Raw genomic sequence first — 19,922 nt, 5'->3', positions numbered from 1 at the left:
CAGTGCCCAGGACTAGAGTTACTTCTAACCCACCCTCCCCCTTCCAGCGGCGGTCTAGCAAACGCGCCCCCCCCCATTTCACATCTCACAAGCCCCCTCTATTTCTCCCCCCTTTCCATGTATTTCTTTCCCCTCCGTCTCACTCCCTCTTCTTCACTCACCGCCTCTCACTCTCCCCCCATCAATAACCCAACTCTCACTCAATCCCCCCGTCTCGCATGTATTTCTCCCCACTGCGCCTCACTCTTACTCCCTCTTTTCCACGCTCCTTCCCTCCATCACCTCCTCTCTCCTCTCAGTCGCCTGCACCTCCCATCAATTACCCCACTCTCACAAAACCCCCCCTCCCCTCACACAATCCCCCCACAAAAACATACAACCCCCCCTAAATACATACAAACTCTCCCACACCCCAAATACATATAAAAATAAAAAAACAAATACATTTAATCCCCTCCCCAATACATTTAAAACCCACCCCCCAATACATAATAAAAAATTCACCCACTCACCAATACATAATAAATAACACACCCACCCCAATACATAATAAAAAATACACCCACCCCAATACATAATAAATAACACACCCACCCCAATACATAATAAATAACACACCCACCCCAATACATAATAAATAACACACCTACCCCAATACATAATAAAAAATACACCCAACCCCAAAACATATAAAAAATACATCTCCCCAATACATATAAAAAATACCCCCCACCAATACATATAAAAATAAAAATACCCCCACCCCCAAAACATATAAAAATACCCCACCCCTCCAATACATATAAAAATACCCCCACAATCCTCCCAATACATATATTTAGCTTGGGGATGGTCTCAGGCTGGGCCCGGTGGCTGTGGAGGGCCCGGTGGCCAGACACAGCAGTTTCCGCCAGGCCCCAGCACACCCCCAGATGCGGACCTCCCTCACTGTCCCACACCAAGCTTCAGACGCTGGTGTGTGACAGGCCTCTCTGACGTCAGCACGCCGGAAGCAAGCTGGGTCTCAGCTTCCGGCACACCGACATGACAGGGAGACCGTCATGAGGGTAGAAGCTCATCGTGGGAAAGAGTGAGAGAGGCCTGCAGATGGGGGAGATCAGGGTCCAGGCGGCAACTGCTTTGTCTGGCCACCGGGCCCAGGACAATTGTCCTTGCTGTCACCACCCTGTCGGCGGCCCTGTCCAGCCCCATGATGCCCCACTATGGCCAGCCTTCACAGCCAGGTGCCACCCAGCACTAAATATGCAGGTTTTAAAGTGTGATGTGCATATCAAAGCTACCTGAAAAGCAAACAGTTCCTTGCAAAAAATTTGAGTGTGGGCATTTTTTGAGCTACCGCATGGCTGGTCTGTAAAAGAGTGCTAACGTTCGTTAAAAAGCCATTTTCAAGCGATTTTGACATGTTATCGAAGCTTTCTGGGTAGCTACACATACAATATCGTTTGAAAAGTGCACTTAACAAGTGTTAAGTCACTTATCGGAGCTACCTGAATATGCCCCTGTAAATGTGAACTCCAATTTGATTTTATATTGAAAAGTATTTTTTAACTAACTAACTAACTAACTAACTAACATAAAACATTGTGTCTTCTCATTAAATAATTTTAGAGATTTAAAATAGAGATTTTTAGGGAAAGTTATTATACTCCAATTACCCATTTAGTTCTGCTGTGACCTGGTAAGACATACTTTACAGTAATAAGCAAAGATGTACATTGACAAAGCAAACAAACAAGTCTGCTGAACTGACCTGGTTTAAGTTTTTGCAAAGCCATTTTGTTTGAGATCATTTCTACTGCTAAGAAGGAATACACAAATGTAACCTTCCTTGCCTGGCTCCCTAAAGAGATTACATCAGTGCAGTGGTATAGCAGACATACATACTGTATTCATTTACCTCTTCTCGGGGTGTCGGTGGTCTGCTGGGCGGTGTCAAAAGATGGACACAAGGCGTTTTTCTAATGCAACATTAAATCTTTGTTTGGTGGATCGGAGACCCCCTTCTTCTCCATCTGCTTGAATCACTTTCTTCTGTGAGTCCCGACTGTGATCCTGGCCTTGTCTGTAACTTTACTGTTACTTCTCCATCCCTGCTTGGGAACTGACACTTCCTCAGGGCTACTGAAACTGCTTGTAGGGCTGATCCCCAGACATCCTGGTGGCCTTTTGCATGGCCCAAGTTGCATGTCTGCATTCCCTTCTGTGGGGCATGCTTGTACTTACTTATGGCCATAGACAAAGGATCATAACTCATGGGACACTGTCCTTATTTTAGAACACAATAGAAGGGGGCCTTTCCTGAACTATACAGTGGGAAAATTCTTCTCTATCTCTGAGCTGGGATGCTACTCTTCCACTGCGGTTCTGGGACTGGAACTCCCCAGAATTCCATTCTCCTTTCCTATATAACTCTTATGACATTGTCTGCTGTGTCATCACTGGGTGGAGCTGACTTTCTATTCTATGGTTACCTTTTAGTAACACTCCAGGAGAAGGGGGGGGGGCTACACAAACAATAATATAAAAGATATATGTGCACAAAACAATCTAATTCATCCATGATATTCATATTATAAAAAACACTGGCCTCTATTGAATATACTATGAAGCCAATTCCCGATGCTGGAGAAATTTGTAATCCCATTCTTTTGCACCGGGAAGAGACTTCCCAGCATATTAAATAAAGGCCATTGGGTTCTCACAACTATTGAGATAAAGGCATTCTGAATATGCCTAATATTCATGAAATATAAATTAATGATTTTGAGTTTTTACTCCACAAGTGCCAAAAAAAAAACAGCCAATACATAAATAAAAATCTCTAAATACTTCAGTGTATCATGAAAGTTTTCCATTTTGGAGTTTATCAATACATTTGGAGTACCATTAATAGACATCAGGAGTGGCTCAGTGAGTAAAGACACTGACTGGCACTGAGCAGGAGAACCTAGTTCAATCCCCAGTCTCGGCTCCTTGTGACTTTGAGCAAGTCACTTTATCTCCCTGTGCCTCAGGCACCAAAAACATAGATTGTAAACTCCACGTGGCAGGGACCTGTGCCTGCAAAATGTCTCTGTAAAGCGCTATGTAAAACTAGCAACGCTATACAAGAACATGCTATTATTATTATCGAGCACTAATTTTATTGGCTTATTGCCATTTTGCTGGTTAATGGAGACGTCTCTTAAATACTTAATTTCAACATTTTTCAACAGGCTTTGAATCCTCTCAAGGTGTAGGAGTCTTAAATGGTGGAGGATTTATCAATCAAGGTTTGTTGCAGGTTGGAATAACCTTAATTAAACTTGTATGGTAGTTACTCATGGATGAAATTAGAATACGCATAACGGACAAAACTTAGCAAATGTCCCAGATTTTCCGAGTGAGTGTAAGCAAAAAGTTTCACAAATCTGCAAAAATCTTGTAAAAATGTTCACTAACCAGATTTAGACACATTCACACTTCCTATCAAATCTCGCATCTTGCACTCAATTATCCTCCTCACTTTTAAATGTTACACACTTCTAAGAGTCCCACAGTAAGAATTTGGGGTAACTCCTTGAGGACACATGCCTCCCTACTGGGAGTCTGTACTTATATCCCTAATTTTTCTAGGGAGACTGACAACAAGGGCACTTCCCTATCTATAAAACAAAGAAAGGTATGCCTACCATATGCTACATGTTTACATTTCTATATACAAGTCAGACCGCCTTCCACTGTCTCTCCTCCAGGGGTCTTAGGGTGGAGTTCTTCTCCCCTGCTATTTATAACCACTCTGACTCTCTGACTCCAAACAGAACAATTGTGGAGCTCAGCCTCTGATGAGTAACCCCAGACCAGCATATTCCAAAAGCAGGGTGTGGCCAGGCCCCTGTATGGTCAGTTCACAACATACTATCTAAGGGGGCAGGTGTTCAATATCTAATGCCTTCAAATTATTTAACTCCTTACACTCTATGGTAATCCCAAAGGGAGTTACACTGATAATTCGTGTTCCTTTTAATATAGTTATATTGCCCTACTTGAGCCCCGAGCATTTCATTCCACTTACATTAGTCTGGGTTGCAAACATATACAGTTAGGTCTGGAAATAATTGGACACTGATAAAAGTTTTGTTATTTCGTCTGTGTACCAAAATAAATTCAAGTTACAGTTAAATAATGAGTATGGGCTTAAAGTGCAGTCTATCAGCTTTAATTTGAGGGAATTCACATCTAAATTGGAGAAAGGGTTTAGGAATTACAACTCTTTAATATGTAGCCCCCTCTTTTTCAATGGACCGAAAGTCATTGGACAATTGACTCAAAAGCTGTTTCATGGACAGGTGTGGGCTATTCCTTCGTTATTTCATCATCAATTAAGCAGGTAAAAGGTCTGCAGTTGATTCCAGGTGTGGCATTCGCATTTGGAAGCTGTTGCTCTGAACCCACAGCATGCGGTCAAAGGAGCTCTCAATGCAAGTGAAACAGGGCATCCTTAGGCTGCAAAAAAAAAAAGAAAATCCATCAGAGAGATAGCAGGAACATTAGGAGTGGTCAAATCAACAGTTTGGTACATTCTGAGAAAAAAAGAACGCACTGGTGAGCTCTGCAACACAAAAAGGCCTGGACGTCCATGGAAGACAACAGTGGTGGATGATCGTAGGATCCTTTACATGGTAAAGAAAAACCACTTCACAACATCCAGCCAAGTGAAGAACACTCTCCAGGAGGTAGGCATACCATAAAGAGAAGACTTCAAGAGAGCAAATACAGAGGGTTCACCACAAGGTGCAAATCATTCATAAGCCTCAAGAATAGAAAGGCCAGATTAGACTTTGCCGAACAATATCTAAAAAAGCCAGCCCAGTTCTGAAACAGCATTTTTTGGACAGATGAAACTAAGCAACCTGTACCAGAATGATGGGAAGAAAAAAGTATGGAGAAGGCTTGGAACGGCTCATGATCCGAAGCATACCACATCATCTGAAAAACACGGTGGAGGCAGTGTGATGGCGTGGGCATGCATGGCTTAAAATGGCACTGGGTCACTAGTGTTTATTGATGATGTGACAGAAGACAGAAGCAGCCGGATGAATTCTGAAGTGTATAGGGATATATTGTCTGCTCAATTTCAACCAAATTCAGCAAAGTTGATTGGACGGCGCTTCACTTTAAAGATGGACAATGTCCCAAAACGTTCTGCAAAAGCAACCCAGGAGTTTTTTTTAAGGCAAAGAAGTGGAATATTCTGCAATGGTCAAGTCAATCACCTGATCTCAACCCGATCGAGCATGCATTTCACTTGCTGAAGACAAAACTTAAGGCAGAAAGACCCACGAACAAACAATAACTGAAGACAGCTGCAGTAAAGGCCTGGCAAAGCATCACAAAGGAGGAAACCCAGCGTTTGGTGATGTCCGTGTGTTCAAGACTTCAAGCAGTCATTGCCTGCAAAGGATTCTCGACAAAGTATTAAAAATGAACATTTTATTTATGATTGTGTTAATTTGTCCAATTATATTTGAGCCCCTGAAATAAGGGGACTGTGTATGAAAATGGTTGCAATTCCTAAACGTTACATACAATATTTTTGTTCAACCCCTTGAATTAAAGCTGAAAGTCTGCACTTCTATTGCATCTTGGTTGTTTCATTTCAAATCCATTGTGGTGGCACACAGAGCCAAAATTATGAAAATTGTGTCAGTGTCCAATTATTTCCGGACCTAACTGTATATGGAATACACATAAATAACACTATGCAATGCTCACAAAATGCCACATCTTACTGTCTCTCTAATTTTTGTCCTGACTCCCTCCTGGGTTTTGCCTCTAAACTCCTTAAATGTCTTGTATTCTCTCACTTGCTCCACTTTCTAGCCACCTACTCAATCCTAGACCCTCTACAATCTGGCTTCCAAACTCCCCACTCCACTGAAACAGCCCTCATTAAAATAACTAATGACCTCCATGCTGCAAAAGACAAAGATAATTATACTATGCTCATATTACTCAACCTCTCTGCTGCCCTTCATACAGTGGACCACCCTACATATTCTATATACTCTTGGTATCCATAATGGAGCTCTACCCTGGATTTCGTCTTACCTCTCCCATCGTACTTTCAGTGTCTCATTTGCTAACACCTCCTCCGTCGATCTATATGTGGGTGTACCCCAGGGCTGTGTCCTAGGACCTCTTCTCTTTTCTCTCTACACATACTCTCTCTTTGACCTAATCACATCTCTAGGGTTCAAATATCACATCTATACTGATGACGCACACATTTACCTTTCTACCCCTGACGTCATACCTGCTCTACAGACTAAAGTCTTTGAATATCTTTCTGCTATATCAACCTGGATGGCTCTCCGTCAACTCAAACTTAACATGTTCAAGACAGAGCTTCTCATACTTCCTCCCAAACCTGGCCCTACTACCCCCTTGTACATTACTGTTGGCAGTACTATCATACACCCACACGCTGCTTAGGGGTCACATGTGACTCCTCCCTCACATTCTCCTCTCAAATTCACAATGTAGCTAAAACCTGTAGTTTGTACCTACGTAATATTGCAAAGATACGCCCTTTCCTCGGTCCCTCTACTGCTAAAACTCTAATGTAGGCCCTCAGTCTCTCCCATCTCGACTATTGTAACCTTCTACTATCTGGCCTTCCTTCCTCTCACATATCTCCCCTACAATTTATCTTTAATGCAGCTGCTAGAATCACGTTACTCTCTCCTAAATTTGTCTCAGCGTCTCTCCTGCTGAAATCCCTCTCCTGTCTTACTATCAAATCCTGTATTGCTTGCAAAATTCTCCTCCTCGCTTTAAGACTATACACTATTATGCCCATCCTTACATCTCAGCCCTAATTCGCTATGCTAATATTGGGGGAATGAACCCCTATAGTCCGGTGCTTCTAAAAATCCATAAGTCAGTCTGGGTGTATAGGAGCAATGTCAGACACATATTGATAAAGTTCCACACAGGAACAAAACGCGTCAGAGTGATCTCTGTGATGCGCAGCATTCTAGTTTAATAAAGCTGATTTTAACTATTCACGTTTGCGGTTGAGTTCCTGCTGCAGTGACCGCCTACACACTACAAAAACCTAATTCGCTATGCACCTGCTCGACTTTTGTGTTCTGCGCAAGGATGTCTTCTGTCAACCCCTTTTGTATCTAAAGCCCTCTCCCACCAAAAACTTTTCTCACTCACTGCCCCACACCTTTGAAATGCCTTTCGCCTCAATATCCGACAGGCACGCTCTCGCTCCACCTGTAAGACCTAGCTAAAAACACACCTCTTTTCTTTCATGAAGCATATGGGTAGCTCCACTAGCTGATACTATACGTCTCAGATGCACTGACCTTAACCCTTTGCAGATGCACTTACCATAACACCCTCCTTCTGTCTCTGTGAGTTCTCCCTAATTACCACTTAGATTGTAAATTCTTCGGGGCAGGGACTCCCCTTCCTATTGTTACTGTTGTGTCTGAAGCACATATTCCCATTATGTGTTATATTATTATGTCACGTGTATTACTGCTGTGAAGCGCTATGTACATAAATGGTGCTATAGAAATGAAAATATACATACGGTACATACGGATAAGAATAACTATTGATGGTAGAAAAAGCAATGTGTTGCTCTTGCAGGCTGTTTCAGCACTGGAGGGGATAAACCATGCAACAAATGATGATTTCTCTTTGTGAACAGGGAAACAAAAATTAATAAATACTGTGAATCTTGGGGAAACCAGTGTGGAAATAGATTAGTAACTAGTGACTAATTGCAATAATCAAATGATTGTGAAATGCAATTGTGAAACAGCTGATTGAAAGCACTGCTGACTTTAACAGAACAGGGTATCCCAGAAAGGACAAATAACAGTAGGAGGGATTATTATTTCTACTTTATGCCCATGTATGTCCATATAATATGGACATGATGTATCACTATAGCAATAAATGATGAAGCCAAAAAACAACAGGCCCAAAATACAACACATTACTGGCCTGTAGTACCAATCTGTAGTAAAATAAATAAAGATGGCATACATTTCAATAAATACACCTCTTCCCCCCCACCCCTAACACATACAGTACAGTAATGGGGAAAATCACTCAGTGTTATTTTTTTTTAAACCAAATTTTTGGGGGTCATTCAAGCTTTTATTGCCCTTTTATCACCGCTTACAGAATCACTGTAGGCTTTTTGGGCGATAAGTGCTCGATAAGTAACTTATGAACGCTTAGTGCATAGGCCCCTAAGTCCCAACTGTTAGTTCCACAGCAAGTTGCCTTTAGAAACTCACCAAACTCATTCAAATTTAGTCTAATTAGAAATAGATTAGAATTGAGATTTCGCACTCAAAATTTCTCCCTATGCGGTTCTTCACTATTTAATGGCTGCAGACTTAGAACTCTACTATAAATTGCACATTTTTATATATGACAAAATAATGGATTCTCAAATTGCTCATGTTGAAAAAATCGCTGTTACACAAAAGCTTGTGTGCCAAAAAGTGTATTAATCATCACACTTGCAATGACGATACTCCAGTTATAAAAAGTGCTTGGGTTAAAACAAATGCCAAGTATAGTATGTGCCAACTACGTGCCAACTACGTGCCAACTAACACAATGGATGTTTAAGTGATTCTTCATACTTTTGCCACTTTCCAGTCACACTACCTTCTGTTTCCTCCTTCACTCAGCTGTTCTTATAATTAATATTTTGTTTTCAATCATTTATATCATTTGCTAGTAAATGCTGCTTCTAAAACCTTTTATTCTACTTAATCTAACACGCAAATCCCTCCTCCCAAAAATGGATGGATAGGGATTAAGAGAAAATAGCAACTGTCAGGGGTGGCATTACCATTATATTGACCCAAATGAGAGATTAATTTCTAAGCTATTTGGATAAAATGTCTACTGTTAAGTCACATTAAAGGCTTTTTTAGAGTTCACTGTAAATTTATATCAAAACTGTTTGAATGTCTCTGTCATCATAAATGGGTAAAAAATAAAATAATTAAGGGTGGTCACTTTCATTGGTGTTTTGGTTGTAAACACTTGCCCTGTTTTGGTTTTGCCAAAACCTGATTAGTTTTTGTTTTGAATTTGTAAACAATTATGGAAAAAAACCTCCTGTAATCAGGAAAACTCTTAGACATTTCTTTCGATATTCATGCAATTTTCTGTTCATGCACCAAAAAATTCACCCAGTTCGTCAAAACTAGAGAGAGGCTTATCTTCTGATGATTTAATTTTTTTTATTCTGTATGTTCTGGAGTTTCAACTCCAACATCCGAACGAACACCGAATTTGGGAATTTCAGATTGCGAACCAGCTATCCTGCCCATCCTAAAAACAATGCAGACACAGTCATTATTTAACCCCGCAACACCATGATGTATGCAGTGTTTTGCAATGCATTGCATACCCTTCTGGGGCTAAAGGGTCAAATAACGAACTGGTACTATTATAGGAAAAAAAAGTAAGACATGGAAAGAAATAGTAATAGCAAAGCATTCAACTGTAATCTCATCCACACTACCCACATGCTGGATGTTTGTGTTTCCATATACAGTGCCACAATAAGATAGACAATTTCCGGCATATGTTTTTTATTGATCAGTCCATCAATTTGCCAATGGCAAAACAAACTAACTCCATCTTTAGAAAGTAATGTAATAAAACGGTAAGCTATAAACATCTTACACTGAGTGTTTGATGTAGCCAGGTTTTTACATGAACAAACATTTTAAGTGAACTAGGAAACTTCTGCAAGATGCCAAATCGACAGCATGTGTTTGCAGATACTTTTTCCCAGTCTCTAATCTTTTTGCTAATGCCCCAGAGGATTTGAGAGATCTAAAATGGTTGCTTCATTTACTCCCAGAACCTACTGGGAGATATTTGCATAGGTTCGTTATCTTGAGAATTGGGCCTATATTATTACAAATAAGAAATAAGTCCTATAGACAGTAATAGGATTATATTTCTTTAATAAATCGTGTGCTGGTTTTTTGCACACTGGAAACTCTGATTAAACAAAAACATTCTATGTCTGCAGAACCTCACCGTATGTCATACAGTATATAGGTGGTAGTAACAGAGTTTGAAAATAATGTTTTGTACTTCATAGATATTACAAATGCATTTACACTTTAGCTCCAAGTTGTAAGTTAAGATAGCACACACTAATATATATGAATATATTTATTTAGTTTGGTCAAGTACAGCTCTTTCCCCTAAATGCACAATGTCATTTTCAGAACCCGCCTCTCTTCTCATGTCCATAATGCATTTTGGCGCAGATGTGCTTCCTTAAAAATTGCACTTCATGGTAGTATAAAGCAGCTGCTATTTGAAGGTACAAAGTTTCATTTGAGTTCTAGAAAAAATACAAATACTTCAGTCTTCAGTACTAAACATGTATATATAGCCCCTCTTCCCCCCCCTAATCGCAGATCAGGTCCTCTAAGGTGTTCTGGGGTCTGGCTATATGTCTCTGTGTGGTGCATACCTGCTGGCGACAGGAGGGCCTGAGTCTCCCGCGATGACATGGGGGATAACAGGAACAGGTTACTGGGGTGGATGCCTTCGTCTTTGTTCAATGGTGCAGCGCCTCCATCTATAGTAAGCCCCAGGAATGCGGGATGGAATCTTTACCCCAGAGATTCCCCACAGGGATGAGAGATTCAGTCTCACACAAGGATTATCTTTAAAAGCAGCAGTCTGTTTATTCTCTTGGGCAGCAGCAGCCGACAGGTACAGTTGATACACAGTCCACTAACTGTTCTCCCTTGTGATGTCCCTGCCGCCACTCTGGACCAAAGGCATCCAGAGTGGGGCTAGCTCTTCCCTGACCCCCTAAGCAGGGTGAGAGGTATTTGGTCCACCTCACTAACTACCGCTATATCAGCTCTACTCATGAGCTGATCACTCCTCTCCTTCCAAACGCTAACTCCAACTATTACACACTAAATAGGAAAATGCACTGCTCTTTATGATCTCAGCAGGCACCGCCCCTGTGTCTCTTGCTTGGACACAGGGTCAGGTGACCTACCTCCACCACTCAGGGCAAGTGCTTGAAGTGGGGGAAACCATGATAACTCCTGGCAACCTGCCCTTACCAGGGATTATACCAGGAGGAGGATAGAACTATAGCCCCATTTCTTACCAGGGCTACATATACTTAAGCTATATATAAAGCTAAAAACAAAATAGCTTTAAATAAATGTTTACAGGGGTATTATGACCACATGTCTTTAGCATAACAGTATAAATATATCCTGGCGCTGCAGGGTATTTGGCTTTGCTACATGTATTAAGAGGTTATAAAGTGACATTGATAGCAGGACGTTTGCCATACATACATTATCATGGACTGCATGCATTTTTTCATCTTGAATCACCCTTTTCTTGTGGTTGCCTTTACATTATATTTTATAAGGAAGTTATCTTTTTTTTACGATGATCACTATCTTTCCTTTTTAATTTGCAGTCCTGTCATTAAAATTATAAGCAATTAAAGAGGGTGGGACACACAAACTCTGAGACAATGTATACGTGTCTCTTGACATAAGGAAATGTGCAGATGATTTATATTTTTTAAGTGCTATGGTTGTGAGCCAATGTATGAAGTATTGTTTTCCAGGTCTACTAATCGCTAGTCAATCATAAGTTCAGTAGAGTGCAGGTAAGAGTGTTGTTATTATTAATATTAATACATCTGCATTCTTATCTTTATTTATTAAACAGGTTTTCTATGGTTGACTTCAAGTTTAACTTAGTTTTTTTTTCACTTGTTGTCAATATGAATGTTTAGAGCTGAGAGCTTAAAATGTTGGCTTCATGCTCGTACTGAAGAAGCTTGGTATCGTCAGCCCTAGATATGTGCAAACCTTTCGCCTGACTTTTCGAATATGGAAAAATTGACGCCTTTTTAAAAATCTGCCTGAGAGAGAGAGAACCCATCTGAAATACCTGGGAAATATGTTAGTTTTGTTCATTTAAATATACAATTAGTATACTGTATATCTCAGGTATCTAAGGTGTGTTCAGATTTGTACACAGGTATCTCTCCATGAGTTGTTTAAAAGAATGTTTGGGGAGGTATATGTCACTTGGAGCTCCCCTTAAAACCCTATTTTAGGGTGCAAATTCCGGCCAAACTTTTAAGGGTAAAGTTTCAACTTTGACCAGTTTGACTAGTCTGCTCATAACAACTATTAAGGAATTGGCAAACGATATTACTATAAAGATATATTGAGGGAACCTTTGGAATGACCGCCAAAGTATGGCATTAAATATATGTGTAACTGATTCCTTTTCTTTATCATTAAGTTACAAATGACGTGATCCCAACCACTGTTCTGTAATCATCTGACTTAGGATATCTGTACATTATAGCCGCAGTTCCTCCTGCCCTGACCTTTTTTTATCACCAGGATGGAAATAAACATAGTGCTAATTTCAGCTTTGGGTATCCCTCGTTCCCGAGATACTTACTAGTTAAGGTATCGCCAGTACGTCCCGCTATTTAAATGTTGCAACAGCTGACATTGCGACTTCCTATTGGCCCGGCTGATGAGGGAGATTAAACCCGCAATGTTGATCTTCTGGGGGACACAACTATGCTCCTCCTTCAGTGGTGATTATCTCTGAAACCAGGGGGTTCCCGAAACTGGAACATGCTATTTTCAGCCACAGTGAACCCCTGGTTTTCATTCCAGAAATATAAAATATTGTACCGGAGGGCTGATGCTTTAAAGTGTACGGGGTTTATTCGTTGAAGTGCCAAAATTCCAATTAGGGTGATATTGCACAGAGACTTCCATTGACTTGAATGGGAGTATCTGTGTCATAGTGCTTCAATCTGCACTATCGCAGTTTAATGAATAACTTTCTTATCAGTATGCTGTGAGGATTTTAATGCCAGTTAGAGAAGCATTGCCTTTAATTCATGTCAATTAATCATAAAACTTTGTTATTACGGCTTAGGCTTCACATTATATTAAGAGCTTTATTCAATAAGGCCAGAAGCAGGCGATCTCTTTGCGATTAGCAAGAAACTGCTATTGACTTGAGTGCGATAAAGGCATGAATCGCCAAAAAGTCACCCGTCATAAAAAAAATCACCCTTGAGCGGCGATAAGCCACTTATCGGCAGTTCTGAAACTCGTGCAAATCTAGTAGCCACCTGAGGACCCCCGGACACCCACAGGGACCAATTGAGGACACCCAGACACCCACGGGACCACCTGAGTACGCCCGGACACCCGCTGCCTCTTGTATCAATCATGTGGGGGTAGAGGAGGTGGCTATTAGTGTTGTTGTGTTTTTAATGTTTCTGCTACGGAGACCCCCTGCTTATCAACACTAGTAATAAAATTTATATTAAAAAACATTAATTTCGGGTGAGATTTGTGCAGAGAGAGACAGCTCTCCCTGTGCAGCTCCCTCTGCAGCTGAATAAATCTGCAGAGTAAGCCCTTTTCAGAGGGTGATCTTCACGTCGCCGGCTACTCGCTCGTTTTTGGAATTTTGCTATCACAGGTAATCGAGGCTTTCTGAATACTGTGATAGCAACTTTCCAAAAACAGGCAAATTAAATGGCCCGGCGATTTTTTTTATGAACGCTTGTAGCACGGGCCCCTAAGTGAACAAATCTAAATTTAAATACAGTACGGTCCCAAAGGAAATGCTGCTCTTTAAAGGATCTTCGAAGAAACAGATTCCAAAGCAATAAAAGGAGCACAACTTATCTTGGGAATAAATAAAAAAGGGGGAAAAAAGGAGAATAATGGTGCAGATGTAGATGATATCCAAGCACTTTCAGTAGTAGAATATGGTGTGTAGAAAAGCCTCAGGTCTTTGTGTTTTGCTTCAAAGGACAAAGGAACACATATAGTATAGAAAAAATGTATCTACTATCAGTTGTATAAATATACATCACAAACACTCACAAACGTATCCTATAATACAGGCAAAAAGAACAGCAAGCAGCAATAGCATGCGGACAATGTTCCCGGAGGAAATCCACTCGGTAGTGTTAGACCCTCGCTGTCTTAGATCTTTTTTGTCATCCTCGGTTTGGCTACATAATCTCCTGACTGATTCCAGTGGCATCATTTCCTGTGATGGGAGTCCTCACATGTTCAACTCTGCCTCTGTAATTCCTGTCTCACGCCTTATGCATTTTGCTGAAGACAGGGGCTCATAATAGCAACAGTCCCAGTGTCCATCTTTAATTAGTCCCTCACTAATAGTTCCCAAAAAGAGCATGCTGGGGTTCTATGTGTCGTTTACTTATTTTCAGATGTCTCAGCTGTTGGAGGTTGGTGGCTCCTCCTTCCCAGATTTTAAGCCCGCCCCTCCCCACTTCCCAAGTCAGCAGGTCCTTTTCATTTTACTGGATATAGATCCAATGTTGGTCTTTCTCCCTCCTAATAGAGGTAAATGAGAATTTAATCCTAATAGAGGTATATTAGTATTTTATCTGGTAGTGTTAGGACCTGTGAACAGGGTCTGCCTTGTCGTGGCTCCCAGGCTTACAATGCTTTGGGCAAAGGGTTAAACTAAATGACCCTTTTTCAAGAGAATATATAAGTATTTTACTGTGTATTTTTGTCATATTGGATGCAGCATTGGGCTTCTCTGTCGCTTGTTGTATACATTTGCCATGCTCAATAGCTCTCCTTTTTGACACTTATATACATATATATGTTGTGGGGGCTCAGGGGTTCCAAAAAAGAGCTTGCTGGGGTTCTGTGTGTTGTTTAACATATGTATATACATATACATATTTTTAAGAGACACACAAAACCGAAATGTAACATCAGAACCTAAGTACCAGAACCTTGCATTCCAAAACCAAATACAGAACCAAAACCCTTAAGGTTTTCAGAACCAAAACCAAAATCCACAAATTATTGTGAACCAACCCCAGGCCAAGCACCCATCACCATTTGGTGTTTCTCAATTTGTTTATAAATTATTTTTAGTTTGTTTCTAAATGTAACATTTACATTTTATCATATAGGCGAATTTAATCTTCTTTTACATTACTAATGTTTGCCCTTTTAACATTGTGTTTTTTTCTCACACAGAATGAGGATTCCACGTACAATGAAAGAGAAAACTATGATCCCTTCAGAAATTGGAACCATAAAGATGGAGATGCAGTCATTATTGGTCAGGTAAGAGCAGGCAAATACACGTCTAGCATACTTCTGCTGTTCATTTAATTTTATTTATCAATAGTTTTATTGCAGGATGAAAGTTTAAACCTTTATGAAAATAATGTATTGAGGTATATTATAACTGGTAGTTTTTTTATCTTTTGAAACAGATTCCTTCCATATTTCTGCAGGTCCATCATAAACTTAATTTGACTTTTTAAGTGTGAAAAAGGTCCCTATCATATTCTGTGTTTTTAGGACAGAAACAACCAAAGAACTGAAGGACATGTGGAAAGACAAACCTTAGAGATAGAGGTTCACTTCAGAGCAGACCACTAATACTTGACTTTTATGACTTAGGGGGATATTCTAGTTGCTGCGAGTTGTTTAAATGCAGGCGGAAGGAACCCTTTCTGATCAGATTTGCATGTTTTGCTATGCTGTAAGCCTTTTTTCCTGTTCCAAAGTGTATGGAAAAGGCTTTTTTTTAGAAGCTGTTTTATTTCAGGTCTGCTAACCCAAGCGGAATGACCAAACTTGCATTTTTGCAAACTAGCGGAATTCTAGTAACTTGAAAAGTGCGAGAGGCTACACCACTTTAAACAACTCGCTTTTTTTTTCTCACAACCTCAAGGAAGGAGGTTTGGGGGGATATATATACAATTGGAGACAATACTAAATTGGAACTCCTCCTCCGTTAAATCATGTGGTTTGTCATTTTTTATAGACAGTTTAAATGATGCAATTTATAACACAGAATGCAGATTTTTGGCTAGTTTTAATCAGTGCATTATGACCATATCGAACAGTGTGGATGGCCATGGACAAACTCACAGCTACTAGAATATGCCCCTTAACCTTTAATATGTCCAAATAAAACAAAATCCAAACATTTTCATTAATTACTCATGAACTAAAGCAATTAATGAAAAAGTGAGTAGGAGGAGGAGAAAAAGTGTAATATGTTTACATTCATCAATGGGCACACTCATGCTGAGATAAAATAAATATTCAAATATACTGTATAAATATCTGCAGCATATAGTAGTGTACAATCAATGAATAAAGGAGATACAAATCCTAATAGCCAATATTTGACACACAGTATACAGTAATTGGTCAATTCATGATATTATATTGGCACCTACAGTAAATAATGTGTTTGCTATAGCCTGGAATCAAATCAGGGCCTGTATATGCACAATCTGTGTCAAATGATGTGATAATGGCACGTAAGTAATGTAAATTCTACAGCCCGAAATGTGATCAGTGTCTGTAGATATGTGGTGTCCAAATTAATGACACAGCATGATAAAGCAATGTATGGAGCAGTCTGCCCCCAATAAGTGAGAGTAGAATCAAGTAACAATTGTTGCATTCTCAACCCCAACTACTTAATCAAGTCAGGGGATCCAAATTTGTGAGACAAAATAACACTGTTGTGCTCAAATACCTGCGTCGCTACAAAATAAGCTACATCTATTCCGTCTCTATAACAAAACTCACTTCCCTCCCTCCTCACTGCTGTCAGCCTGTACGTCGTGTATCTGAAGTCATCAGGCATCCCCAACGCACATTTCACTCCGGGGGTAGGGCTTAGCAGATAGAATCTGATTGCGTTTTTTATCCTGTGTGATGCCCTTACAGTGAGGATGAGACATGTACGGGATTCTGAGCGAGAAAAGAGCAGCAATCCTTAAATATACATTTGTTTATGAGTCAGTAAAGTTTAACCATTTTGGAAAACAATTATGGTAGAACTTATATCTAGACAAGTTGCACCTTTAATGGACCAACATCTGAAATCTAAAATTACTTCTAACGTCTTGAAACTTTTTTTTTTTTTTGACTATAATGGAGTGTCTGGAGATTTTTCTCATTATGGCATCTTGAACACGTGTGGCAAGTATATTTCTGAAAGACATTCTTGTTGAAGTGAAACTTCCTTAGTGGCGCCTCATTCGTGATGGGGCAAAAAAGAATTGTGGAGACAGAAATGAAACGGATGTGACGTCAGTGCTGGCAGTTGAGGCCGGGCTGTGTTCTGGCTTAGCCCGACCCCAACACTGACATCACACCCGCTCCACAAATCAGATGCGGCGGCGGCGGCGATAGCCGCCGGCGCCGCTCCTAATCACCCCCCCCCCCCCCCCCCCCCCCCGAGCCCCACACCCCCCACACACCGTGACATATGCGGCGGCGATAGCCGCCGCTCCTAACTGCCGCTGCCATGCCGCGCAGCCTCTCTCCTCCCTACCTCCGCTTTCCTGCTGACATGCGGCAGCGGCGGCAGCCCTCAAAATTTAATTGGCAGCCGGTGATTCGCTGTCACGTAAGGTGTGTTAAGGGGTATTTAATTCCCCTCATCCGGCACGGGCTCTGTGGTGCTGCCCGCCGTGGAGTACGCTGCTCCGTGGTGGGATAGCTGAGGCTGAGGCTCCACCCCCTGCCCTGTCACTCCTGCTTTGGTAACGGGACCACGTGTCGCCGGGGGGGGGGGGGCTGGGAGTCCGCAGCTCCGTGTCCAAAGATCAGCCTGGGGTAGTGGGAGTCGGGAGGAGGGGGGTAACGGGACCACGTGTCGCCGGGGGGGGGGGGGGGGCTGGGAGTCCGCAGCTCCGTGTCCGCATTCACACAACACAGAGAGAGAGACACACACTGACCAGCTCCTGGGACCAGGCCCGCTCTCTGTCCCAGCCAAGCGCTCTGCCGGGTTAGAGACTCAGACAGAGCCCCCCTGCGCATGCCATTCCTCCACCGCCGTAACGGCCGCCGCTGCCCGCGCCCGCTGACATGCGCGGTAGTCATGGCGATGCTCACAGGCGGCTCGGAGTCCTCCTTGCGCTGCCGGGTGAATGAGGACGGCTTTCCCCCCCTCCTCCTCCCCCGCTCAACATACTCACCGCCGTCACAGCTAACGAGTGCCGAGATCCTGCACTGGTGCGGCTGCGCCGAACTGCTGCTGCTCTCCGCGGGGGCCCACCAAGTTAAGGAGTTCTCCAGCTTCGAGGCTGGCGCTGCCAACCAGTCGAAGGCTGTGTTCGTGGTGAGCTGCGGGGGTGAGTGGATGGGGTGTACTTCACGGCTGAGGTGATGTGGGCGCCGCTGCTGCTGGTCCCGATCTCCCCACACATATTCCTGGCCCCGGCCTTCTCCTCTCTCTTCCCGCTGCTACCTGGCGGAGACCTGCAGGCTATCAACTGCAGCTGGCCGGACAAGAAGAGGATCCCGGGGTTGAGGACGTGGAGCTGCCCTCCTTGCCCCCCGAGCTACAGCTTCACATCCGGAGCCTGGTTTCAGGACTCAACCACCTGATGGAGGGTATCGGGGTGAGAGAGGAGTGCTTCTCGCCTCCTGCTCCAGTAACGCGGGAAGCGGGGGGGTTTGAGCGTGCCGCTTCCCACGCAGCACTGCCGGAGGGGGGGGCCTCTTAAGCACAGGGGGGGGGGTGAGAGAGAGTCAGGAGACTCTGCCAGAGCCCCTGCGGTCCGCAGCTCGGGGGGGGGGGGGGAGAGAGAGTCAGGAGACTCAGCCAGAGCCCCCGTGGGTCCGCAGCTCGGGGGGGGGGGGGGAGAGAGAGTCAGGAGACTCAGCCAGAGCCCACGTGGGTCCGCAGCTCAGGGGGGGGGGGGGGAGAGAGAGTCAGGAGACTTAGCCAGAGCCCCCGTGGGTCCGCAGCTCGGGGGGGGGGGGGGAGAGTCAGGAGACTCAGCCATAGCCCCCGTGGGTCCGCAGCTTGGGGGGGGGAGGGGAGAGAGAGTCAGGAGACTCTGCCAGAGCCCCCGTGGTTCCGCAGCTCGGGGGGGGGGGTCTTGGGAGGGGAGTCAGGAGAGAGGGGGAAGGACAAAGAAATAGAGACACACATACACATAGACTGACACACATACACACACACAGTGCCTGACACACATACACACACACAGTGCCTGACACACATACACACACACACACACTGACTGACACACAAACACACACACTGACTGACACACATAAACACACACACACACACACATAAACACACACCCACACCCACACCCACTGACTGACTGACTGACACACACACACACACACTGACTGACACACACACACACACACTGACTGACACACACACTGACTGACACACACACACTGACTGACACACATACACTGACTGACACACACACACACACACACACACATAAACACACACCCACACCCACACACACTGACTGACTGACTGACACACACACACACACACTGACTGACACACACACACACACACTGACTGACACACACACACACTGACTGACACACACACACTGACTGACACACATACACTGACTGACACACACACACACACACACACACACTGACTAACACACACACACACACTCACACACACTGACTGACACACACACACTGACTGACACACACAAACTGGCTGACACACACACACTGGCTGACACACACACACTGGCTGACTGACATACACACACACACACACACTGACTGACACACATACACTGACTGACACACACACACACACACACACACTGACTGACACACATACACACACACACACACACACACGCTGACTGACACACATACACACACACACACACTGACTGACACACACACACACACACACACTGACTGACACACTGACACACACACACACACACACACACACACACACACGCTGACTGACACACATACACACACACACACTGACTGACA

The 19,922-nt window shown here is 43.0% G+C and overlaps 1 protein-coding gene across 2 annotated transcripts in view; it reads left to right on the top strand.

The window, feature by feature from the left end:
* SLC28A3 (solute carrier family 28 member 3) overlaps positions 1-19,922 on the top strand; it is a 147,059-nt gene that overhangs the window by 12,777 nt on the left and 114,360 nt on the right. The window contains exons 2-3 of one of the 2 annotated variants that reach the window (XM_075598949.1): positions 3,237-3,293; positions 15,135-15,224. In XM_075598949.1, the coding sequence (XP_075455064.1) occupies positions 3,270-3,293; positions 15,135-15,224 (114 nt within the window). In that variant the 5' untranslated portion in view covers positions 3,237-3,269. The remainder of the gene's footprint in view (positions 1-3,236; positions 3,294-15,134; positions 15,225-19,922) is intronic. The other variant, XM_075598943.1, reaches the window with a different exon arrangement.

The sequence above is a fragment of the Ascaphus truei genome, chromosome 1, assembly GCF_040206685.1.
Source record: "Ascaphus truei isolate aAscTru1 chromosome 1, aAscTru1.hap1, whole genome shotgun sequence".
NCBI lineage: Eukaryota > Metazoa > Chordata > Amphibia > Anura > Ascaphidae > Ascaphus > Ascaphus truei.
Note: the sequence above shows the minus strand (reverse complement) of the source record. Positions and strands in the feature narration are given on the sequence as shown.